Source organism: Odontesthes bonariensis, chromosome 20 (assembly GCF_027942865.1).
Source record: "Odontesthes bonariensis isolate fOdoBon6 chromosome 20, fOdoBon6.hap1, whole genome shotgun sequence".
NCBI classification, from domain to species: Eukaryota; Metazoa; Chordata; class Actinopteri; order Atheriniformes; family Atherinopsidae; genus Odontesthes; species Odontesthes bonariensis.
This window is the reverse complement of record NC_134525.1, coordinates 28,967,616-28,995,098: the sequence shown is the minus strand read 5'-3', so window position 1 is coordinate 28,995,098 and position 27,483 is coordinate 28,967,616. Positions and strand designations below refer to the sequence as shown.

The 27,483-nt window shown below is 39.9% G+C and overlaps 1 protein-coding gene across 2 annotated transcripts in view; it reads right to left on the bottom strand.

Moving 5' to 3' along the window:
• The window catches only part of rsu1 (Ras suppressor protein 1), a 49,639-nt gene that overhangs the window by 5,606 nt on the left and 16,550 nt on the right, over positions 1 to 27,483 (bottom strand). For both annotated transcript variants that reach the window (XM_075452898.1, XM_075452899.1), the window contains exons 5-8: positions 25,924 to 26,042; positions 24,910 to 24,992; positions 22,406 to 22,520; positions 13,583 to 13,715 (exon numbers count right to left, since the gene is read on the bottom strand). In XM_075452898.1, the coding sequence (XP_075309013.1) occupies positions 13,583 to 13,715; positions 22,406 to 22,520; positions 24,910 to 24,992; positions 25,924 to 26,042 (450 nt within the window). The remainder of the gene's footprint in view (positions 1 to 13,582; positions 13,716 to 22,405; positions 22,521 to 24,909; positions 24,993 to 25,923; positions 26,043 to 27,483) is intronic.

Here is a 27,483-nt window from a genome sequence, read left to right as displayed (position 1 = left end):
TTTCTTGTAGGCAAACTGGAGGGGGTCAATAGCTTCAGCAACCTGCAATCTCATGCGACGAACAAGGAGTCTCTCCAAGGTCTTCATGAAATGAGATGTCAAAGCATTTAGCTCCACCGGTTGCCCTAATTTGGGCACTGGTATGAGACAAGAAGTTTTCCACAGTACCGGGACTTTTTCCATCTGAATGCTCATATTGAAGAGCCTTGGACAGACTCCATCTGGGCCTGAAGCCCTCCCCGGCGGGGGGGGAGGGGGGGGGCAGCTGGACAGAGGAAGGCTAGTGGTGGGAGTTGCTGCAGAGGTGGAGGTGCAGCTGGACTGAGGAGGCCAGGCGGTGGAGGTGTGGCTGGGTTCAGAAGGACTGGTAGTGTAAGCTGCCGCAGGGGTGGATGTGCGGTTGGGTTCAGTAGGCCTGGTGGTGGAAGCTGCCGCAGAGGTGGAGGTGCAGCTGGGCTCTGGATGCCTGGTGGTGGAAGCTGCCGCACAGGTGGAGGTGTAGCTTGGCTTAGGAGATCTGGCGGTGGAAGCTGCTGTAGAGGTGGAGGTACAGCTGAACAGAAGAAGCCTGTTGGTGACAGTTGCTGCAGAGGTGGAGGTGGAGGCTTGGCGATGCGGGTTGCCGTTGAGGTGGAAATACAGCTTGGCAGTGGAAGCAGTATAGAGGAAGCAGCTGTAGTGGTGGGGGTGGAGGGAGCAGCAGCAGAGGTGGAAAAAGCCACACTATCAAACCGGTTGTAATATTGGTTGAAAGTATTGGCTCTGCCCACATCACCTTCCACAGACAGAGTTCTTCAGTCTGTATCCAGTGATGGTCCTCATGCCCCTCCACACCTCCTTGGTGTTATTGTTCTCCAGCTGTCTCTCTACCTTTTACTTGTACTCCACCTTAGCTCGACGTAATGTCTTTTTAAGCTTGTGTCGTAAGCTCCACCTTACTCCATCCCCATTCTGGAACGCCCTCTTTTTCTGGTTCAGGAGGTCTTTGATGTCACTGGTGATCCATGGTTTATTATTTGGATAGCATCTTACAGTCCTCACTGGAATCACAGTGTCCCTACAGAAGTTAATGTAGTCTGTGATGGTGCTGACCCTCCTGTCCATGTCAATGTATATTTCTTCTTCCTCCAGCAGTAGGCTACAGCCCAGTTTGTGACATCAAAGCAGTCTCTCAATGCATCACTCGCCTCTGGTGACCACTTCCTGAAAGATCTGGTAGTGGGTTGTAGATAGACCATGGTGTGATCAGATCTACCCAGTGGTGTAAGAGACACTGTCCTGTAAGCCTCCTTCACGTTAGCATAGAACAGATCTAATGTCCTTTCTCCATGTGTTTGACAGTCCACATACTGTACAAAGCCAGTCAGGCAGGAGGATAGAGAGACGGGGTTGAAATCCCCTGTAATTGCAATGAATGCCTCAGGATGCTGGGTCTGTATCCTTGCAACGGCATCTTGGATGACGTCACACGTCATTGTTGTTTACATTCGTGTCCTACGTCACGAATGTAAACAACAATGACGACTGTGTATGGGAACTCTCTGGGCGCATAGAACGCACTGAAACCAACTGAAAGCAGTTTGATGTCTGGACAACAAACCCTCTCCTTAATGGTCACATTGCGGGGGTTTACCCATCTCTGATTAAAGAACAGTATAAAACCCCGGCCTTTCCGCTTACCCCCGCTCGTACTCAGGTCACGATCCGCTCGTACGGCTGTGAAGCGGGGAATGTCCACACATGAGTCCAACACATGATGGTGTGTTGTCGTTCAGCCAGGACTCAGACAGACAGATCAAACTGCTCTCCTTATACAGCCGTTGGTTCCGCACAAGCGCCTCTAGCTCATCACACTTGTTTGGTAGTGAGTTAGCGTTTCCCATAATCACAGAGGGCAGAAAAGGTTTGTACCTCCACCTCCTGTTGTGCCTCTTTGCCTTTAGTTTTTTTAGGTACAGCTTTCTAAGCTCGGTCGGAATTGGATGTTTAATTCCGCGTCCAATACACAGAGAGCTACACAGACTTGCTGCTGATAAGGCCGGCGCATAGCAACCGAACCTCAAAAAACCTCATGTGACATTTGCCATTAATTGAAACCATAATTCTGCTGTGCAAGCTCTTCACTGTTACTCAGTACAATTACATGTTCATTGAATAAAGTTACGATTGCAGTTCAACTTAGCCATTTAATTCGATCCCCATCTTTGTCTAAGTATACATGCACAGGAGGGGAATCGAGTCATGAACTGATGCCATGTAGACTGTGAAAAAATGTATTCAAGACATTCTCCCTTATCTAACTTTCTCTGTGGGAGATCATTAAGTATGTATAGCTGAATTTACTGCACATACAATATCTTCAAGTAAGTTGAATGCGATTTCTACAAAGGACTTTGTGGTTTTAAAATTCAGGTTTCAGTCGAGCAGTGACAGCCTGGAAATGCTTTCAGCAACTGTCAATTGACACGAAAGCCTTCTGAAAGAAAAAAAAAAAAAAAAAAAAAAAAAAAAAAAAAAAAAAAAAAAAAATCCCAAAACTTTTTCTTATTTGGTGGTATTAATGTACACTAACAGTTTAGTGTTTTTAAAACATGCAAATAGAACTTTTGAGCATGTGCAGAGCCTCTTGGCTCATATGATTCTGATTAAGTGTATAAATGTCTGAGTGATTAGACTCCCAACTGCATTATTTGGGTGAGATACTCAAGCTATCAGAGCTTGAGCTTTGTATGGTTTTGGTCAGACTAACTCTGTTTTTTCCTTTTTTCCCCACATGCCATGTAAGCAATGAGAGCATGTGTTTACATGGTTAGTTTTTTTTTTTTTTTTTAAATCATCATTGGAAATGTAAAATGAAAGGATCGTTATTTCTTTACATACTCTTCAAGTAGCAGGAGGAGTTAAAAAAAAAGGCAAAAAAATATGGCCAACAGTCTAAACTATGCTGTTTATAATTTATTAATTACTGTACACTAGCACTGATAACATGGAGGTGCGTCGCTTACTTAAAAAAAATCCGGGTTACTAATTTTGAATTTTAGCCGAATGAATAAATAGGCAGCAGGTCTGTGGGCTGTCTGTGGTAGTAGCACGATGAGGACGTCAGTAACACCCACTTTACGACAAAAAAAAAAATCAAAATTACAGTAACCCGGATTTTTTTAAGTAAGCGACGCACCTCCACGTTATCAGTGCTAATGTACAGTAATTAATAAATTATAAACAGCATAGTTTGTGCCTGTATAAGCTTGCCCATAGGAAACCGTTTCATGGCCGAATATCTGAAGAGAGCAGCCAGACGCCTCTCGAATATCTTCGGAACAGCTCCAAATGACCAACAACAAGCAGGGGTGAGTAGAACATCATGTTATAATGTGAAATCAAGGGCCCAATGTCAAAAAACCGGTCTTATCCTTTAACATCACAAAGTGAGACAGAAAGTGAGCTGCCAGTTGTCTTGCAGGGAGTAAAATCAATCAGTGTCTTTATCCATTAATATTTGCACGATCTGATCCTCCAAGGGATATGTTAAGGTCAATAAATTTCTGTTTCTGTAAAAAAAAATGTAGTCACAGTCTAACTGTTAGTTACACTTGTATTGTTTTTGTCTTTTTTTTTGTACACCAGGTTGACCAATGAGTTTATCGGTCACTTTATCAAAAAAAAATGTGTATTTGATTTGTTATTCAGCTTCAGTCAAAATACTTTAATATCAGCGAGACAAATTTCATTCAATTACTTTTGATATTCCCCTCTGCTAAAAAAAATAAAAAATATATCTTATTACAGTGTACAAATGTTCTGGGGCCTCATGTCCAAAGACTTGCGTGGATTTCCTACTGAAACATGGTGTACGCTCAAACCCAAAAGCCTGAAATATGAATCCAAGCACATTTCCTTTGTACATCCCAATCAAGGTGGAATTGAGCGCACATGTTGGAGTACTTGACCCCTCCCCTCTCTGCACGATCAGAAAATAAAGAAATAAAAATGAGTAAGACGGGGAGAAGAACTTCACGGAAAGCAAGATGGAGGTGCTACTTTCTGAATTGGAGGCGCGCAAAAGATGTGCTCTTTGGCACGCTGTCCTCCGGGATAAGCAGCAAACATAAGAGGAGTGGGTGGGAGAGCGTTTGCGACGCAGTCAATGCTGTGGGGTCTGAGAGGCGCACACAAGCAGAGGTGAAGAAGAAGTGATCCGACATCAAGGTGGATGTGAAGCAGAGACTGGCTGCCCACTGCTGAAGTGTGGCCAAACCAGGCGGGGGGGACTCTCTGTTTGAACAACTATGGGTGACACCAGTGTGCGAATTATACAGTGACAATTGGGGGGAGGACAACATTTTCTCTAGAGTGTAAAGGGAACCCAGTGCAGCGCATGCACGTGCTTCAGTTAACAGAAGTCATACAATCTTTACCAGTATCTTGCTTGTTCAGCTAAATGTCTGCAGTATGTAAATGATGATAAACCAAATTTTACACAATTTTACAGTTCATTGGGCACATAATGTTAGCCTGGGTGCCAGCCGAACTTAGCCCCGCCCATAACATTTTTGGTCGGGAAGTTCGGTCTGGCTCTGCTCAGTTGGGAAATCTCTATGCTCGACATCAAAACAGTCGACCCAATCAGATTGCCAGGGCGGGCTTTATACGATGATGGACAGATGATCAACAGGGACGTTATCGACTACGTCACTAAAGAGCGCTTGGTTTGAATTCGTTTGAAACAAACATGGCTGCCGCTGGAGAGCTAGGGTGTGTAGATTCTGCCATCGAGTCTGTTCTACAGGATCTCCACATTGCATTCATTTTGAAAGACGAACAGAGGAACGCGATAAAGGCTTTTATCGATGGAAAATATGTTTTTGCCGTCCTTCCTACAACAAGTGTGTGTCGCTTAATCTACGTCACATACTACGTTGCTCTGATTGGTTGTAGGTCTATCCAATTAAGCGAAGAGGCATTTTTTCTCCTGGTTTGGTTGAAACACGCCCCATACTCAAATCTCTATCGAGCGGTATCAGACTCACATTCTGACTAGAATCGTGAGTATGACGTAGTCAGGCTAACATAATGTACCACACAAACAACTTTTGCAGTCAACAGTCACCAACAAAGTGTTGTAGACCCAAACTGCCAGCAAATCAGACACACACATGCGCACACACACACTGCTCAATGCAGATCTACACAATGCTGAACAAGAACCAAACACACTATTAACATGCAAAAGAGGAAGGCAAATGTGTTAGCATACATGCTAGTGTGGACCTGTAGCTGACCCAATAATCTTTAGACTCAGTGATTCTTTTATTTTCAACTAATTCAGGAGTGATAAAAATATGGAACCTGTAGAATAAGAATTTATTTTTCCATTAGACCATTTTAAAGGTCATATAGTTTCATTTTGATGTGGTCTATGCCTTTAAGTAGTAGTTAGGTTAATGTTTCAGTTTTCAAAGGACCATACTGCAAAATATTCTATCAGATGTACTGTCCTGTGGCCTTAGTTCTGTTTTATTTTAGCTTTTTTTTCCCTGTATTTTAAATTTTCCAATTTTTTTCAATTCAATTTAAATTTTTCCAACTTTTTTCTTTAATAATATTTTATATTACCTTCGTGTTGCTGCTTATTTTTTACCAAGTTTATTATGTGTGTTACTTTTTGTTTTTAAAATATACAATATGAATGAATACCTATCAAAAACACCACTCAAAATAATAGTTTAATATAATATGATACAAAAATAAATACACACATAACACTACAAACACGCAAACATCCGTATTATATTTCTCAATTCAAATTAATGTGGTTTTGAAAAGGGGGCAACTGTCAAACCTGGCAACGCAGCACGCTTTAGACATTGGCTGCGTTCTGAACCGCATACTACATACTTGCATACGACATACTCATCGATCAGACAGTATGCAGAGCGTTTTGACAAGAAATGACGATTGGCGACGTCAAGTTACGTTGCATCTTGGGTAGTTTGAGTATGAGTAGTAATCTCACGATGCATACCCAACATTTCGGTGAATCTACTATGCATTCGGGAAAAAAGTCAGTAAGAGTAGTAGGAGAAGTATGCAGTTTCGAACACAGCCATTGTTTACAACTTGACCACAGTGCAGGTTACTAGAGTGAAATGCACAGGGCACAAAGCTAACATTTAATAACATGTAAGCTAACATTCACATGATGACATTTTACATTTAGATGGAAAGCCATAGACAAATGTTAGCATTTGTCTGAAGTCATCTGACACAATAAATTCTGAAACTAACTAGTTTATTACACTTAAGTTTCTCACTTTCAGATAGCTACTTACATTCATCTACAGCTACTTGCAACACAGCCCTCACAGTAACTGTGAGTTACCTATGTTTTTGTGTAACTTACAACAAACAAGTTCATACTGTAACCTAGTGCAGAACTGCGCCGGGGAAAAGGTGAAGCCAATTAAAACATTTTAAACTTTACACACGGGGTTATTAACATTTGTACAAAGAGACAATCAGGGGCTTCTAAGGCATGTTTTGTTGAAAATTAATTCTGCCTGTCTGATATTTTTGCTGTGTCCTCAACAGGGCTCGAGGCTTGTCCATTTTATCCAGTCATCACTTTTTTAATTTGAACTTCCTCTTCCTTTTCTCTATTGTGCTACTGCTCTGCATCCTAGACATCTCCTCTTCAACCCATTTAAATTTGGGGTCTTTTTCCTGGCATTACTTTGGCTTTGGAAAGATACTTCAACTGCTTTATCATGTAAACAACTTTTCCCATTGCCATGCATCATTGCATAACAATTGTTTAAAAAAAAACAAGGTAGTTACCAGCAGAAATCCTTCCAACCATCCAATCCAACATAGAAAAATGTTTTGAAAAATCTGTTTTCACAGAAAAAAAAAGCTTAGCAGAGAATCTCAAGAACATGCTAAGAGAGACGCAATATGTCTGTCTAAAGCTACAGCAGCTGACTGTCATTTGTGGGGTGCCATTAAAGCAAGTTGTAGTCAAATCTGTGCTGTGTGCACTATATACTGTTTTAGAAACATGGAATAGGTCGAATTTTCATGAGAACCTATAACACTATAAAGACAGAGGACATGTGATATCCAGGCAGTCACACTCAAAAGAATAAAACACTAGAAATCTAAGGTTCATTTTGCTGTTCTAAAACAAGCAATGTAGAGCTCTAACAGTTAGCCAAAGAACAACATGGTTTCTAATTCATTATCAGTTAGTGCATATGTTTGTACGTGTATATGTGCAGCTTTAGTGATGAACTGTAACAGCCAATTAAATGCTGAAGAAGAAAGGGGGAATGGATTCAGATCCCTGATAATGTCTTTATGGACTTTTGCTATTCCACAAAGCTTAATTAATCACAGCCAGTTCTGTTTGTGTGTGCGTGTGTGAGGTAAATGTGCTTGAAGGCCAAAGGTCATTGATATGATGTGAAACTTCCTTTAGTGGCCACATCATCTTCACTGGTGCTGCCATCAATTTAACAGCATTCTTTACAATCACAGGAATACAAGGAGGAGTAAGTAGGAGAAGAGAAGGATAAGGAAAGAAGAGGCAGGAGGAGAAAAAATATTAAGAGGGAAGAGAGTGAAATAGAACTAAAAAGATCTGAATAAAGACAAACAACTTGAGCTTTGAGCCAAAGGTGGAAAAGCTCTTTGTTCTTATCATTTGTTACCTGCATTTCTTGCTGACCCACCACTACTCAGCACATATATAGCATACTTGTACATTCCTATTATGTATTTTCAATCAACATATACAGTACTTTATTCTTTACAATCACATACAAATTATATGTATAATGCATATTAGGGGCAATATGAGAGTTAAGTCTCTTGTCCAAGTTCATTTAGATACATGGAGGGGATGTGAAATCTAATCACAGATGTTGCTATTGGAAAGAGACCACTCTACTAACTGAGCTACAGCCATCAATTGTACATGTGAGGGATCATTTTATCCATAGATGAAAACTAAAATATGATACACCTTGGTTAACAAATATATACATATGAAGTGTATTCCAACTACAGACAGGCAAGAAATCTGACTAATCAATTTAGGGTGACCCACACTGAAATGTGCCAACTCTGTAATTCATGAAGTAGATACTAAATAAATGAGTATGTCAAAAACTACAAGAGCAACTTTAGGTACTTAAGGAGGAGCAGGATCTAATTTTTCCAACATATCTGAGAATGCAAACACCTGCAGATAAAAGTGGCATACTAACAAAAATGGCACATAAAATTAAGAATGAGAAGATATTTTCAAATAACAACTCACAAGAACCCCCATGATGAAAACGTTTTTTGAACAACGTCTTCCTTTGTCCGGATGCGGGCCCGGGGTGGGGCCCGGCAGCGAGTGCCTGATGGCCGGTTCTGTGGCCATGGGGCTCAGTTGGGCACAGTCCGAAAACATGACGTGGGTGCCCCTTTGGACGGGCTCACCACCCGTGGGAGGGGCCAAGGGGGTCCGGTGCAATATGAGCTGGGTACCAGCGGTCTGATCCTCCTCTACTGAAGCTGGCTCTTGGGAAGTGGAATGTCACCTTTCTGTTGGGGAAGGAGCCTGAGCTGCTGCGCAAGGCTGAGAGGTTCCGGCTAGATATAGTCGGACTCACCTCGACGCACGGCTTGGGCTCCAGAACGAGTCTCCTTGGGAGGGGTTGTACTCTCTTCCACCCTGGAGTTGACCATGGTGAGAGGCGCAGAGCGGGTGTGGGCATACTCATTGCCCCCCCAGCTGTGTGCCTTTACATTGGGGTTTACCCCAGTGGACGAGAGGGTAGCCTTCCTCCACCTTCGGGTGTGGGGACGGATCCTGACTGCTTACGCACCAAACAGGAGGAGGCACTGGAGAGTGCTCCAGCAGGAGAGATCGGGTGAGGAGCTCAGCCATTCGGACAGAACTCGGGGTAGAGTTACTGCTCTTCAGCATCAAAAGGAGTCAACTAAGGTAGTTCGGTCATCTGGCCAGGATGCCTCCTGTTTGCTTCCCTTTGGAGGTTTTTCTGGCATATCCAAGTGGGAGGAGGCCACGAGGCAGACCCAGAACTCATTGGAGTGATTATATATTTCAGGACTAGTTGGCCCATAGACATTAGTGTGTGACACTGGAAAATACTTTGCTTTTACCAGTGGCAAAGAAGGTTCCAAATTGTGTCCTGTCATGTTCCCAATTTCTATTAACAACATAGTGTCTAGGAAAAATTGTAATGCGCATTTTATGTAGACAATACGGTGATAGATTGCTGTATAAACATAGCACACAAAACTTAATGAACACAACACTGACAGCTTCTAAGTGTACAAATCTTTTGGTAACTGGCTGGATCAAAAGTGTAAATTAAAATGACAAATCAACATGCATATGAGTAAGCTGAGACAAAAACTTACATTATTCACACAGAAATAAAGTTAATCCTTTATTGTTTTGTAGGAAGCGTTTAACTGAGAACATCATGTCAGTTTTGTATGATATACATCTTGTTGTTACACAAACCTCTGCCTACACTCTGAAACGTGTATAATTAGTTTACGATTCTTTACTCATATAATAATCATATAACCACCAGCAACAGTGGTTCCGCTTATCATTGTATTCTGTTTAATGTTAGATGGATATTTCTAATGGTAAGACATGGAGGACACTGGCTCTTATCTATTTGGCAAAATCTAAATGGACGTTTGCCAATATATATCACTTCCTCAATAAACTGCTCCCACATTAAATGTTTGACTTGTTCAAGCGATTAGCTTCTGCATGAGGTCCCACATACAAACCGTTAACTTGAGAAAACTGCTTTTAGTATCAAATTATTCTCCAGCTAAATTACGTTTTCTAATTGTGTTGTTTTTGTTATAGCTTATCTTTTGATGTTGATTCTAATTTTGTTTTTATTGTTTGTTGTTCTTCACCGTTTCTATTTTTCTTTTGTTTCATGTACTCTTGGACTTAAATGTAAAAATAAGGGCATGCTCTCAAATTTGAATGAACACTTTCACTAGGTAGAAAACAGAGGTGTAGACAGATGTCTGTGTGTCTTGACACAATTGGTAAGTGAAGAACATTTAGTCAGGTGTAAATGAAACTGTGACAAAATTAACACCTGTCTACTTGACAAACTGCTGCTAGGTCTATGTGTGCTTGTCATTGTTCTCACAACTTTTTGACAAATCATGTGTATAGCTCTCAACTGGTTATATCACTTTCATCATATATTTGCAGCCTGTTCTTGAGTTACTCTATAAATACACAATTGACTTAACACTGTGCAGCAATGTCTGTGCCAAGAAGGTTTTGCTGTGCCATCCTTTGGCTTTTTTTCACTGTTTTTGGGACTTCCATTTTATAATTGGTACAGATGTTCTTGTACACTATTGTAGCAACTGGGTTACGGTGTTCCATGTAATTCTGTTAACAAGCACTACAATACTTCCACATTTGCTTTTGCCACTGCTCCTTATGTCTCCTGTATGATCTTAAGCCCAGCAGAGTGGTGTTAGAGTATTCTCTCTGCAGCCAAGTTTCAGTGAAACACACTGCATTCTTGATATTCCCGTTCGGTTCTCATGAACACTCCAAGCTCTTATATTTTAATTGCAAGTGATCTGACTTTCCCCATCTGTATCAAGATAAGACTTGGTTTAAACTTTCCCCACCTATTCCTCCATCTTGCTCCTGCCCAATATCCATGGTGTTTCCTCTTCAAATTGTCAGTTGTTTTTTTTTCAGGCTGTAGTTGGCATTCGGAAAGCTAAATCAGTTGCTCTTCCGTTACCATTGCAAGCCATCATAGCAGATGTTGAAAAGTGTCAGAGGTATCAGGAAAATCCAGTTATGCAGCATAGCTTCCAAACCAGTACAAAAAAACCTCGCATTTATTTGCTGAAAAAAAGCTGTTCAGTAGCAATCTCAAAACACACAAAATACACAGTATGATCAGTGTTACTGCAACATGTTTCCACTGTGGTGCAGCACATTCTAAAAAAAAAATGCCTTTGGGATGGAGCAAAGCGGAAGAATAGGTGGAGAAGTTAACAACAGTCTCTTCCTTAAATCAAGCAAATAATATGAACCTCTAGCAAATAATATGGATGAGCTATAAGAACTCATGTGTTTCACCGAGACATGGCTGCAGGGGCATATACAATGCTTCTCTACGTAGTCTTCAGAGTATACAGGTAGACAGGGACATCAAAAGTGAGGCCAAAGGTTTTGTAGTGCTTGTTAACAATAACTCTGTAAACTGTCCAAAAAATATGGTAATAAATGGAGCTCTTGAAGGTGGGTAGCTTTAGCCTCCCCTGCTGGAAATCCTTAGAAAAACTCTAAGATAGAGGGGAAAGAGAGTTCAGACAAAAAGGGAAAAATTGTGACATGAAATTACATTTACTGCTGATTGGAAAGCATAGAGTGATTGCAAAGACAGGGAGAGAAAATGTTCTCTTTTTGTTTTTACAGTAGGCTACGTGTAAAGCAGAACTGAGAAAGCTAAAAGAAAAAGGTGAAAGTGAAAAGAGGAGAAGCCAGAATGCACTGACCGGATTCAGCACATTCTAGCAATCTCTGTCCAGTTCAGCCACCCTCAAACAGTCACCGATCCAAAGACACCTCTGTTCTAATGCTCCCTGACAGGTTGCAAGTTTAGATCTCATCTCGGCTCCACTCTAACAATGTCAGCAAAGATGCCAAAAATTCATCACCACCATCTTCAAAACTGGGACTGTAACAGATGCCCAATGCAAAAGATTTACATGCCATAAAAATCTCCACACTATCAGTTTCAGATGGGACTGAAACCTGCTACACCAAGATGAAAAACAGCTGCATGGAGAAAATAGAAGAAAAAGTTGTTTTTCCAGAATGCTTAAATTTCTTTCAAAGCACAATTTGCAAGATGAAGCAAAAGCAGAAGACTATCCATGTATAACATTTAGCCCAGTATCAAGGGGGCTGTGGCCACTGGATACACGGGGGCAGACAAAAGGGGTATAAGAGTAACTGAATGATACAGATGGATAGGCAAGTACTATCCTTTGAGGCACTATTACTGTGGTGAGAAGGGCCATTGGAGCTTATACTAAAAGGATGGTTTCATCATGTGACGAATCGTCAGCAGAGCATACTCAAGAGTAGGATGGGCAGTCCTTTGATCATGTCATACTACATCATAGTAAAACTATTCCAACATTCTCACAGATCATAAACAATTTATGATACTGGCAAATGAAGATGATCTCTTCTGCATCTTCATTGATACTGAGGTCTAAAAAACTGCTTTATCACATATATGGAGAGCTTACTAAGTTTCTTGCAGACTTCAGAACTGAGGAGCACATGAATAATATAATCCCACATAATCCTACCCAGTAACCCATTAGCTAGTGGCTTTTTCCACCTAGTTCTTCAGTTTCTGTGTCACAACCACTCTTTGCTGCATTGGTCTTCAAATGGCCATATGAAATCACCTGGAGCATCCTTCAGAATGGCAGAGTGTCACATCAGAAGAGGCATTTCCTTTGCCCTGCCCATGTTACTCGAAGCTTCCAGTACAAATCAGAGTCATGTCATCTCTAAAAATATTCTGACTTTGCAGTTGTGGGCTGCTCAGTATAAGTCAAGAGGTAAAGTAAATGGTCAATTACTTTATGGTATGGAATGAGTTTACTGGCTCATAAAAGGACAGTCAGTAAGGTGTTTGAGGATTTTGGTTATTGTTTATGAAATCCATTGTGAGCATCAATGATTAATTAAATTGATTTATCAAAATGTCTAAATAAAGATACATAAACAGTGTTAGCGCATGACTGCAAAAAGTAATAATGGCTACAATTTGTATTTTCTTCTCAAAAATGTGATTTCTACTGCTGCATACCTATAAAACTTATACAATTATGCAAGCAGAATGTAAGGGAATACAAAAGACAAAGGGCCTTTTTGTCTGTCACACAGTCACCCAGTTGAGGGATCAGTTCCGGAACATGTCCCAGAACAGCAATTTAAAGCTTTCACACAAAGCATTGGCAGCATCTCATGGTTTTTGGAAATAAGAAATAATAGCATCCTTCTGCTTCACAGAGCACTACGCTAGACAGCAGTCTTTGGATTTACATATATGTGCTCTGGCATACAAATACATGTACAAGAAAACTAAAAAAAAAAAAAAAAAAAAAAAAAACACAGAATAATCACAATCACGTTCTCGTTATGACCTGTCAAGGGTGTACTCTGCCTCTCGCCTATGACAGCTGGGATAGGCTCCAGCCCCCCGCAACCCTGAATTGGATTAGGCCGCTATAGATAATGGATGGATGGATTTTTTTTTTTTCAGATCCTTTCTTAAATGCAAACTAAATTGAGCCAACGAATGATTTGTGCTTTGGAGTCCAACCCTGAAGCACACATTTCTGTTATTTAATTGAATTTATTGGGTTAAAAAACCTGTTTTGAGGGAAGAAACCTACAGTTGTCTGGAGTGTGAGTAAGTAAATGTTGATGCTAAATGGAAACATATTTCTGTGCGTATATGTTAGTACTTACTACTTATAGGTCTCTGAGCGAACATATTCAAAAACATGGGAGACACCTAGCTGGAACTGGTCTGCAATGGGCGTTACCCATGGATTATTCTCTGCTTTGAACACCTGCTTAGGACCAGTCAGATCCAGATTACCTGCCAACAAGGAGAAAAAGAAACACAGCATTGAACAAGCCTTTCTGTTTAGCATTTGTCTCATTCATGTTCCAGTGAGAGTGATACAATTTTCTTCATTTTGCCTCCATATCAAATCTATAATGACTTTAAACATATGATTGAAGTTTTAGCTTTACTTTAAGGGTATTTTACTGTATCAAATGTTTAGGAGTCACTATTTTTACATATTCTCAAAAGTTTCTGCTATGACTCATAAGCCCTGCACCAGTGTTGTGTATGAATACGTTAAAATAAGCTTCTTCTTATTTTTCTTGAATTTAGAAGCAGTTAGAAGTTTTCTGCTGACAAATATTAAATGAGTACAGCTCTCTCTCACAGCATTGAACAAAGTTCACCAATGAACGCATGAAACTGAACGGATGCACAATGGGGCAGAAGCCACAAACCTTTCAGTGTTTCCTGCACCAGTCATGAGCATAAATACTGTATATGCAACTAATGAAACTGCATCAGGACAATTCCAGACATATAAGCACTTATGTGCAGAGCTATGCAGCAACATTCCCACAGCAGACAGCATGACAAAAACCATTGTGTAATATTTAAGACGGCTGTGAAGGAGAGAAAAAAGTGTGAGGCTTGCCAGTTGAATCTGAAGGATGTAATAGTATTTCATACAGTAGAAAGCCAGAGGAGAACACATCTTATATGAGTAAACTTCTCGTTTGGCCTTTGTGCAGACAGCTGCACAGCACACCTTGTTAGATTTTGAGTATCTTCATGGTGTCCATGTTGTTATTATTATTTAGGACTATTTAGCACTTCACTCTAAGGAAACTATACTTTAACTACAAATATGAGAAATTAGAGGTAGTTAAAAAAACAAGTGAGAAATTAACGTGAACTTAAGTATTTCAAATGGTGAACAATGAACATGCACATTTTTCAGTTTTAATCTGTGTTGTTAAGCTTTTTGTTAAGCTGCTTGTACAACATCGCTCTGCACTTTAATGGTGACAATTACCATTCTCAGCTCTATGACAAGGTTTAGGTCTATAAGCAGTAAAGACACTGAGTTTTCTTCAGTTATAAAGGCATTTGACTTTTTTTTTACCTATGCATATTACTCATGATCAGAGGTGGGAAGTAACAAAGAATAAATACTTTTGACAACTTTGTACTTTTACCCGCTACATGCGCAGAGACTTGTACACAAGCAGAGCTGTTTTAAAGCCTATTCTCTGAGTTACAGGAAGCCAGTGCAGTGAACTGAGCACTGGACTAATATGGTTGTACTTCCTGGTTCTAGTCAGGACTCGAGCAGAAGCATTCTGGATGTACTGCAGCTGTCTTACAGCCCGTTAAGAGAGTCTAGTGAGCCAGCCGTTACAGTAGTCTAACCTGCTGGAGACAAATGCATGGATTAGTCTTTCTAATTCTGGTTTAGACACTATTCCTTTGATTCTGGCAATGTTTTTTAGATGGTAAAAAGCTGCTAATGTTATTGATTTAATGTGGCTGTTCAAGTTCAGGGGTCCGTTTCACAAAGCAGTTTCAACCAACTTTGAGTCTATTCCTGACCTCTGAGTTGATCTACTCTGAGATAGAAAACTCGGTTCCAGAAACGCTGATTTGAGTGAGGTTAATCAACTCTGGGTAGGTTCACCTTGAGTTTTGCGTGTGCCTCACAACTTTAAAAAGCCAGCATCAATGGAGCCCCGATTCGACGAGTCACCATGGCAATGGGGAAGAGGAGGGGCTACGTTTTTCACCAACCTCGAATTGGAAATCTTAATGCGCTCATACGGCGAGTTTCAATACGTTTTTAAAAATAAGTGCAACACCGTTGCAGCAGCAAAAGTGTAAGTTTAAATGTAGTCCTTTGCAACCACAATAATATTACAGGGGAAACTGCTTGAATGGTAGCCCATTCATTTATTTCATTTAGGTGCAATCCCGCAGGGGAGAAGCGCATTTGGCAGCAGTTTAAGATGAAATATAAAAACATTGTTCAAACAGGTGAGACCTCAGCATGGAGGTACCTCATTTTGATCATGTTTTACACTGTAAAATAAATATTAAGTGGCTATTTGACTGTGCAGTTATTTTATTCCCAACATAATGCTGTTTTCACACACATAAACTATGTCTTCTCATCTATATCATGTTCTGTTAAATACTTATGCCTATTTAAACTAACACAGACTTCTACTGAGCCAACAGAAAGAAGGCAGATGCCCATAAAACGGGTGGTGCCCAGCACCACCTCTAACGGAAGGCCAGTGGCTGAGGGAGTCCACCCCCAAGACACGAGTGCCTTTATAAAATATAATAGGCCTATATATATCTTTTTTAAGCCTATTCATACAAATATTTATTTGTATGAATATTGTATTTATGTCTTTTTTTTCTTTTGTCCCAACAAAATTCTGATGGTGCCGCTCAAAAAGGTAATTGTCTGTAAATGCAAAAATCTATGCGCGGTCTGATAACCATCTCCGACGAATATTTATTTCTCTGTGCAATATTGCTGCACCTTCATCCACGGGATCGTTGTCAGAAGGCCATGTTCGTGAAAAAAGTCATCTCCTACTGTGCCTAAAGGACTTCTAGAAGTAGAAGAACTCGCTCTGCTGACTGAATGAATGAGGAAATCAATGTCGTGTGTGGCTGAAAGAGGGCGGAGACAGAAAGAAACTCGAGGTTTCTTGAATAAAACCTGGTCCCGACCAGGTTAGGTTCAGAGAGTCTGTTACTACGGTAACTGACCGAGAGGTTAAGTTACCTCTCTTTGTGAAACAGGCTAGACTTACCCCTCTTTCTCGGGGTTGAGTTACCTCCCTTTGTGAAACGGAAAACTCAGGGTTTCCCTCATTTCAGGGTTAATCAACTCAGAGTTTTCACTAAACCTGCTTCGTGAAACGGACCTCAGGTCTGAGTCCAATATTACCCCTAGATTTCTAACTTGATTATTAGGTTTTAGAGAGAGAGTCTCAAGGTGAGTGACAACACTTTCACTTTGTTTCTGTGGGCCACAGACAATGGGCCTCATGCAACAACCGTTCGTATGCACAGATTTGTTCTTAAGTTGTGCATACGGTGCGTGTGATCCAGACCTGTCGTAGGAGTTTCATAAAATAGTCCACTGTTATTCGAATCAAGTTTGCTTGACTAATGGATCGTATATTTAATTACTTTGAAGCAAACATAAATAAATATATATAATACCCATAATGATGCTGACATTATTCTGTTTGACTTAAATTATGCACTAATTGAAGGTTAATTTGACTCTGTATATAACAAGGTCAATGGAAGTGTAACCAGCGGCTGACATGCTACTTTTGGATGCCTTAGCGCGTCAGGCAGAGACCGTGTAGATATCCTTGCAGAGACAGACAAATGGCTGATTTAGATTGCCAAGGACTGTGCTGCTGCAAATATGCAGCTTGCTAGAGCCACAACTCCAGAGAAAAACACGCCGATCAAACCCAATTCTACCACACGTCCAGGTCCTCACCACCCTTGGATTTTTGGCCACGAAAACCTTTCAGAGGGAGATTGGAGACAGATTGGGTGTGTCCCAGTCCTCTGTGAGTCCCCTTGGTCATCAAAACTCTCATCAGTTTATCACCCATGATACATCAAATGCCCATACACCGCTGTCCAACAAGTACAAATTAAGAGGGACTTTCATGCCTTGGCTGGACTACCAAACATAATCGGAGCACTACACTACACACATATACGCATCAAAGCACCCGTGATGTTGTGGAGCGCACTGAGCTGGTGGGTGTGTCTCGATACAGCTGGGGGGCAAACTGCTCTATAGCCCAGAGAAGGCATGCCAGATTATGCTGGCATGCTGCATTTTCCACAATATTGCCATGAATGAGGGTCTCCTTCTACCTGAACCAGCCCTGGCAGACCAGAAGGTGTGGTGCCAGAAGACCCCCCATTAACCGCCCCATCAAAGAGCCATCATGATGAGGCAACAACTGATGGCACGGCTTCAGTTGCAGTCATCGAGCGTCTGGCCACGGGGAGACGTTTTTTTTTTTAAGCCATTTTCATATCAAACCACTTATTTTTTAATTTGGTGACATTCCGAACTACAGGTGACACGGAATTAACAGCACTCATAATTGCTTCCCATTTCTTCGCTTTAGCAGGTCCCGTAATTCCACTGCTGACACTGCTAAAAATGACAGATTTTCCTTTTTGGATCTCTGAAAGCAGAACTTCAATCTCAGAGCCCGTAAAGTTGTTCTTTTTGCGCCTTGATGCCATTGTCATGACTCAACACTCCCTGGCACATGAGAGAGGAAGCACAGCCTTGTATGCTATTATTTTGGGCGTGGAGTATGCAAATCTACTATCCTCGTGCACGTGCACTTAAATACGCACGGGTGGCATTCATCATTTATGCAGGTCGTTTACACACTTTTTCCAAAGTTGAGCGTTTGTTGAATCTGACGTGGCATACTCGTACGAAAAAAAGTAAAGAGAAATTTAGAATAAAAATACGAAAATGTTCTTGCATGAGGCCCAATGATTTCAGTTTTGTCTGAGTTTAGCTGGATAAATTCCACACACTGATCTGTTTGATGCAGTGACACAATGTATCTACAGGCCCATGTTCTCCTGCCGTCAGTGACATGTAGATCTGAGTATCATTTGCATAGTTGTGGTAGGACACATTGTAGCTGTGTATTAGCTGGCCTAATGGAAGTGTGTACAGATTGAACAATAGGGGTCCCAGGATTGACCCTGGGGAACCCCACAGGTCATAGCCGTTTGGTCTGAGACACGGTTACCAATTTCAACAAAATATTTCCTGCCCTCGAGATAGGACTTGAACCAGTTTAAAGCACTACCACCTAGTCTTCTAACCTCTGTAATAAAATTGCATGGTCAACTGTGTCAAAGGCAGCACTCAGGTCCAGCAGAACTAAGACTGAGACTTTGCCTGCGTCTGTGTTCAGGCGGATATTGTTTGTCACCTTGATCAGAGCTGTCTCAGTGCTGTGGTGGGGCCTAAAGCCTGATTGGAAAGTATCAAAATCATTGTTAGACAGGAGAAAGTCAGTAAGCTGTTGGTATACAACTTTTTCTAGGACTTTGCCTAAGAATGGCAGGTTTGATATGGGTTAGTATTTGTTCAGTACTGTGGCATCAAGATTGCTCTTCTTTAAAAGAGGCTTAATGACAGCAGTTCTTAAGGCCTTTGGAAATGTTCCAGTCTGGAGTGAGATGTTAACTAGATGAGCGAGTTGTTGTAACAAACTGCTCAGCACAGACTTTAGAAATCTAGTGGGCAACTCATCAAGGCAGCACGTTGATGAACTCAGACTGCAGATGATCTCTTCGACTGTTTTGTCAGTGACAGGTGTGAAATGTGTCAGCTCTAGGTGTCTAGCTGGCTCCAGAATAGTTATTTGTGTTGTGGAAATTATTGCATTTTTAATGCCTTGAACTTTATCATTAAAGAATATTGCAAACTCATTACACTTAGATGTAGAAATTATTTCTAAAGGCAGTGAAATTGGAGGGTTTGTTAATCTGTTTACTGTTGCAAACAGGACATGAGATTTGTTACTGCAGTTTTTGATGATTTCAGAAAAATAACTCTCCCTTGTTCTACGCAAAGTCTGGTTGAACACACATAGCTTTTCTTTTTAAATCTCATAATGAACCTGGAGCTTTGACTTATGCCATCTCTCTGGCAGTCCTTTTCTGTGCCCTGACCGACTCTTCTTATCTTCATGACGCCCTTTGCCTACTTTTAACCATTCTAACCTTGACAGGAGCAATGGTATCCAAAACATTTAAGAGACTTGATGTGTAAGAGTTCAACAGATCATCAACATTAGAACACGGGGTGTTCTCAAACCTAAACTGTGTCCCTGTTCTGTCATTTATGAGTCTTCTCTGAACAACTGCAGACCCAACTCCTGGTTTGGGTGTAACAGACAGGTCGAAGAAAACACAAAAATGATCAGATAAAGCAATATCGACGACATCCACAATTGAATTAACAACATTCCTTTGAAATTAGCACATCTAGAGTGTGCCCTCTGCTGTTGGTGGGCTCAGTCACATGCTCAGTTAGACCAAACATTTCAAGGACAGCAGTGAGTTCTTTAGCCTGCTTGTTATGGGCTACATCCATGTGTACATTCAAGTCCCCTGTTATGACTAAACAGTCAAAAGCAGTGCACACAATTAAAAGTAGTTCAGTAAAATCATCAATAAAACAATTCTGTGGTGGTTTGAAAATGGTGATATAAAGTATGGAAGATTGTTTTATCTCAATTTTGAATGACATATACTCAAATGATGAAAAAAAAAAAAAAATGACAACTTGTGGGTGGTTATATTGTCCCTGAACATGACACAAACACCCCCACCCCTCCGGTTTTCCCGTTTTTCAGACACAAAATTGAAGTGAGATGGACTGGACTCAATCAGGACTGCATTAGCTGTGTTTTTGTCGAGCCATGTCTCATTTAAAAACATAAAATCAAGATTGTGACAGGAAATAAAACTATTAATTAAGAATTATTTGTTACTTAAAGATCTGACATTGAGTACTGCGTGTTTGAGATTAACTCGAGTTGAACTGGACGCTGTGTTCTTGCAAGGGATATGGATAAGATTTCTCTGATTGGACAGTCTGATTGTCCCTCTCTTCACTCCATCCCTGGACCTCTGGTTGAGATGGTGTTTACCAACACAGGGGCCCTTAGTGTTCTAGACAACAGAGCGTGGAGGAGATCATCTGTCAGTCGTCTCACTCCACTTCTGTTCAGCTGTGGCCTTTTCCTTTAAACAGATCATCTCTTTGCCAGAAAAGATTAAAGTTCTCAATGAAATGCAGTCCTCTGGACTCACAGACTTTGGACAGCCATGTGTTCAACTGAAGCAGCTGGCTGAATTTGTTTATCCTCCTGTCGATGTTTGGGAGAGGTCCACTAATGAACGTTGGTATTGCCACTTTATCAAGACTCTCAAATAGTTTCTTAAAGTCTTTTTTTAAGATTTCAAACAAAGATTTCTCTTATGTCCACTGCACCCATGTGGACAATCAGCTTCACCCCTTGATGTTTTGCCAGTACCTCAGGTAGTAGTTTTGTGACATCAGAGACAGTGGCACTTGGATAGCTGTAAGTAACTATTCTGTTTGTTTATTCTAGATATGGCTCCGTCTCCAAGCACAAGAGTATCTTTGACCTTGACACATGGCACCGTTTTTCTGTCCAGCTGCTGCTGTCTGTTACACTCAGTCACATTTGGCTCTGACAGTGGTAAAAATCAGTTTGACGTTTCTTCGGCTTAGCACCCGGTCCATTATAAGTGTCTTTGCAGAGTCTTGGAAAAGACCGTATCATTTAGCTTTAAGTTGTAAGTAGCAGTTTTTTCACCCTTTCCTTTGGAAGAAAATGTGGACGTTTTACCACTGGATTACACTGGGAGCATTTCATGAAGTCCCGTTTCAGTTTCTAAGACAAAAATTCTTTCTCGTAGCGCACAAATTTATTGTTGATACTGTATATCCGACAGCTTTCACAGGGCATGTTGAAAGGATTGTAGTCGCTGGCTCGTCAGATAAGTTGTAAAAAAGAATAAAAATGATGAAAAAAGTCTTGGTTCACTTAAAAGAAAAAGAATACATTTATATCCAGGACTTGTGGAAAGAAGTAAAATGATTTCAAAGCAAATAAAGCAATAAGCAGCAGGAGGAAGCAGAGACACGTCTGCACTTTTCAGAAGCAGGAAGAAAGTATTTTTCTCTTTCTATTCTATATTCAAAGTTTCATTCAATATATTCAAGGTTCATTCTATATATTCAAAGATTAATTTCCTGAACGGCATGCCATAACGTATATAAACTATATAAATATTGTATCATATTTGAAATCACTAAGGTTTACAACTCTTCAGATCACATAATCACAGTAAGCTTTGCATCAACATAGCTGATGGAATTGTACTTACTGTTAAATTAAAAAGCACAATTCAGAGCCTGTCACATAACTTTTATTGAAGTAAGTAAGTGGAATTAGTGTTACTACATTTCAGTATTCTTTTACAAACAGATTTCTACTTGAGCAGAGGTTGCATGTGCATGTGTCTTTTATTCCTGGCTCTTATCTAATAGCCTCAAATAACCTTGGCGGTGCTGGCTGATTTTACAGAACTTTGAGAATCCAGTTTCAGCTAATGTGTACCTGCAACCTGGAATACCACATAGAACATTCTAAACCTTGATTATGTTGTTGCTCGGTCATCTCATTTGAAATCTTTACTGTTGCATTTATCGTTAAGGGTTTCATGTCTTAACAATACACCATGCTAATGTTAATATTATTCATGATTCTTATTCCTATACCAGCATTGTCTTCTACCTTTCCTTAGTTGATATAAAAATGAAGTCTATGGCTCAATATATTTCGAAAGTGAAAGTATGGATAGGCAGGTGGACAGAGGAACAGACGTACAGTCATCCTTTAACAAAAATCTTATAGTTCTCATAAGGTTAAATCTAAATCTAAAGGTAATGATAAGGCTATTAGGCAATAGTGCTTAGTAAAGTAAATTTCAAAGAAATATTTTCTAAAATGAAGATAACTGTGCAAGTTAGCAAAGATTAAAACTACTGTCAAAGAATGACAGTGAATGAGCAAGTGTGTGTGTGTGTTGAGTACCAAGTTCAGGAGGCAAAACGGTCAGTCTGTTCCCCTGGATGTGAAGCTCTTTAAGTTGAGCCAGTTCCCCAATTTCCTTCGGTAACAGGGTCAGATCATTATCTCTGAGACTTAGCTGAACACAAGAAAGAAACAGAAGCAGGACATATTCATTCATCAGCAAATATTTCACATATCATATGCTGTAAATAATGTCATCATCAATATTCTAATGGTCAAATATTTTATATATTTCTTTCTAATGCCTTTCAAGTTTGAGCTGCAAAGTTTGAGCGGCTGGTGTTTTTTTGTGGCATTATTAGGTCATATTTGTTGGACAGCACTGTCACACATTGAGTGGCGTAGCGGGCTGTCGACAGGTATGACGGGAATGATTGACAGCTAACCAACATTCCCCTTAGCGACAAAAGTAAACAAGACAAAAAGAAGTTATATTAGTGGCGCGGAAAATCGGAGGAAGAAAAACGGTCTAAGGATAAATGTGTTGGGTGATGTGGGCTGCAGAGCTGGAGGTCTAACGTTTTGTGTGTATTTTTCCTGCTAGCTAGCCTTGGATAAATGTTATGTAGCTGGCTAGGATTTGTTTGTTATAAACTCGGCTTTAGTGTTTGCTTTATAAAAATTCGCTTATATGAAATCAATATGTCACATGTGAATGAACAGTCTGTCCTGCCATGGGAATGACTGACTGACTCCAGATCCGTTTATTCAGATTCTAGCAGGGAGGGAGGCATGTAGTTGTCCTGCTCTGTCATTGTTCAGTGGAAGTTGTCTCTCAGATATTTGACATTATTTTAGCATTACTTAGGATTCATTTACTAAGTTTGGTGTTTTATTTATAGGCTTCTAATTAGAAGTGTTCCACTGTTTGTTTTCTAAGTGATATACAAAGATTAGGCATCATGTTGATTATTTTAGAATATTGTGGCAGTGGATAATTTTTCTTAGTTTTATTACTTTAACTAGTACAATGTGTAGATAAATGCAGAAACTTCTTAAAAGTGACAACTTTGTAATTGGGTACAATCTTTAAAGGGATTAAACATTACAATGTTTAATATGTTTTTTTAAAAACTCATAATCTGTTTTATTTATTGATTGTTGTTTGTATTATAGTTTTTTATTAGTTTAACTTGCCTGAGTGGTTCAACTTAAGACTTTTTCATTTTAACTGTAGCCTGTTTTGCTCATAAAGTGTAATAGATCTTAGTGTATCATCTAAAGGGCCAAACAGCATCTTGCTTAGGGCCCCTACAAAGCTAGAAACGGCCCTGTCCTCCTCATACGCTGCTCCACCACAGTTATAAGAGAGTCCAGCTCCCTGTCAATCACAGAACTGGCCATTTTCACCAGTTTGTCCAGACGCCTACAGTTTTTGTCTGTTGTGCAAAACTCCCCCAGCAGACAACAGCATAGAACAGTGCACTCTCAAGGACAGTCTGATAAACCATGCACAACATGTCACTGCAGACACTGAAGTACCTGAGCCATCTCAGGAAGAATGACGGCTCTGTCCCCTTCTGTACACTGCTTCTATGTTGGCAGACCACTCAAGTTTATCGTCCAGTACCACCAGCAGCTATGTGTAGGTCTGTACAATCTCTATCTCCCCTCCATCAATGCAGACTGACTGGCATGGTGTTTTTAGATCTCCTGAAATCCACCACCAGCTCCTTGGTCTTGGTGGTGTTCAGGAGAAGACATTTTTTGGTCCAGTCAATAAAGGCCTCGACAAGGTCCTTGTACTCCCCCTCCTTTCTACCATGCACACATGCCACAACAGCTGTATCATCAGAATACTTCTGTATGTGACAGGACTCTGAGTTGCATCTAAAGTCCGATGTGTACAGAGTGAAAAGAAAAGGAGCTAAAACAGTACCATCGGTTGTTATCAAGCACTGCAATATCTCCACCTTTGATCTTGCCACTACTTCTGATTTCTCCACACTACCAGATCAACATGTTCATAAATGTTATGCCATTTCTTTTGCATTGTTTGAGCTGTTACACAAACTTTAATTTCCATTGATAACACTTGTATCCAGTCTGAATATTTTGTCCAAATAGAGTATCTAGGTAGTTCCCTTCCGCAGCTGTTCATAATCAAGTCACAGACAATCCAAACTTTAGATGCAGTTCTCTCAGTACATGCAAATAATTTTATCTTCACAACCTTGGAGTCAACTCCTGAGATGGATTTACTCCATAAACCCTGAATCTTGAAAATGTAATTTACGAAAATCTATAATAAGGACTTATGAGAACTATAGGGAAACAGCACAAAATCCTTAGCTCTTGGTTGCCTACAGATCTTACCGTGACTACTAAGAGTTTGAGATGACTAACACATCACTATAAAAGTTACATTTTACAAATTAATTTTTACAAGGCTGAGGAAAAACAGATCTATTTAGCTGTTAGTGATATACTGTACTGTTGAATTATCAAACTCATTTGGCTTCTTTCTGTCATTGTGTCATGCATTTGTTTTTACACCGACTTACTATTTGTAGTTTTGTCAACTTTCCAATGTCAGTAGGAAGGACTTCAAAGTCGTTGTCACTCAAATAAAGAGCTCGAAGAGTGGCTGGAAAACAAAAATCATCATTAGCCTGCAGAGTATGGGCTTGTAATTAAAGTGATAGTTCAGAGTAGATTCACCCTAGGGTCATTTGAACCGTGACATCCAGCCAAGTAGCCCACCCGAAGTTTTTTCGATATTGGCTGAACATCAGCTGAGTTACTGAGTTCTCCCGAATAGCTTAGTACAAGCGCTAATGGAACCTGGCAGTATCTCCAAAATTACCACACTAAAATCACATGCCATGACACCAAACTTCTACAGTAGTACAAATATGGTCTGTACTCACAAAACGATGCATTTGGAAGTTTGTACACAGTCCAGGAGTTTATTATTATTAACACAAGCCTAATAGCTTCTCTGCTGCTAAAGCTGCGTTGACGTCACTTCCTTGATCTGGGAGCTTCAAAGTAAGATGAGGGTTGATCTACTACTGTAGACAACAAAGTATATGCTATATTCTACATGATTTTTTATGTTGTAGAGTTGTGAATTTATTTTATCAATGGAGAAATTGAGCAGCCTTGCTTTGTTGTCTACAGTCTACCCTTGCATGTTGCTGTCTTCAGAAGATTATTTTTGCCTCATCTTCATCTCCTGGTTCTACATTTACCACTGAAACAACTGAGCAACAATTTTTGAGTATTTTTAAACTTTGTTTCAAATTGTTCCTGGTATCCGGTGTAGCCTACTCATATTTAAAAACAAAACATTTAAACATTCTTCTTTTGGTGGAAAAGTGGCATCATATACAACACTCAACAGTGGCATCATACATATGCACTCTATGTACAGTATGCTGCACATTTTCAGTTCTTGCTAAAGGACACATAGACACATGGAGTAATTGCAATTGAACTCCTGACCCTCCAGTTAGAGTTCAAACATTCTACCAGCTTAGTCATGGCAGTGTGTGTGTGTGAGTGAATTTGCTCACTCAGGTAGAAGAAGTTGCCAGGCAAGGAGCTCTGGTTCAGGTTGTTGTAGGTAAGATCCAGCACTTCCAGAGCAGGAAATGAACCAAATCCTCTGGGCAAGCTGTTCAGACGGTTCATCCTGTGATTATAAAAATATAGATAGAGAAGAGTCCTTTGATCCTTTTTTTTTTTTTTGTTACAGAAGATCATAAAATGGGATGCAACAATTGCACATAGCAAGTTTCTGGTTAGTTGGTTTAACATTGAAAAAAAATTGACATCCAACAGCTCACAAAGAATTTGCTGCCATTGATGCTTTTTAAAGTAAAGAAGAGTCCTTTTCTTTACTCCTGTCCTGTCAACAGCACAGTGGGGAAGGGCAGTTGACAGTAAGCACACCTTACTACCAGGGAAAAAAAAAAAAAAAAAAAAAAAAAAAAAAAAAAGAGCTGTTGTGTTAATCCAACCAAAACCATCATTTTAAAATGCATGTAAACATTTAAATCCAACCAAAGTTGCATAAAAATTTAGCTTTTTAAAACTGCTAACAAACCTAGATAATACGGTTGGGGATCAAATAATTCTACACGTATATGCTCAGTTGGGCCTATACACTCAACAAGTGCTCAAAACTACAACTTTCTGTGAACGACGAAATACATAACTGTATATCAATTTGGTCAAGTTCCTAGAAAAGCTGCTCTTAATTACATATTTTTCAGTTTGTCAGATGGCTAAACATGATTGACAATCAGGCCATTAAGACAACGTGTCAACACAAGGTCACTCATGGTCAAATCAGGATTTGTCTCATGGACTAATACACATACATACACTGTGATTAGGTCAACTGATGACACGGAAATAAATTATAGGTATTTTTGTTTTATGTTTATTAATTTATGATGGGCAGTGTTTACTATCTAAATAGGTAACACTTTTGGATTTCTTTGGAAATATATATATATTTTTTTAAACATTTCATCAGTTATAGTATGCGTCATATCCTGTGTAAGCGCGCTTTTGGGCACTTTTCCTTGCAGGTGGCTAATGTGCAATGCTGATCTATCATGGAAATATCCAAGAAAGGAAAAGGGTCAGAGGAAAAAAAATTGTTTAATTCTGCATGGACAAATATAATAATGATTGATAAAAAAACATCTGTGTGTCTTGGTTCAAAAGCCTGCCAGATGACAAAAATGGACCATATTGAAAACTTCCCCAAACCAGATAAACTTCTGTTTATGCCATTTTTGACACATACTGAAGAATGAACATTAAGAAGTATGCATTTGGAGTCTTGTCCATATTTGGATCAACATTTTCAGTTCAGCAACAAAACAGATGAGAATACTATAATCTATTCAGCTTTTGCTTTTCAATAACAAATTCAGTTTAGACCCTGAGGTGAAATGGTTCTGTTTTGCGTTCAGATCCATGGTTACATTAAAATTAAATAGCCTACAAATTGGACTCTTTTTATGTTTATTCTTTTTAATAGACTGCTAGGTTTTATTTACTTAATTTAGTGGGTTACATCTTAGTTTATTAATTTTCCTCAAAAATGGGAAGGACTCAAA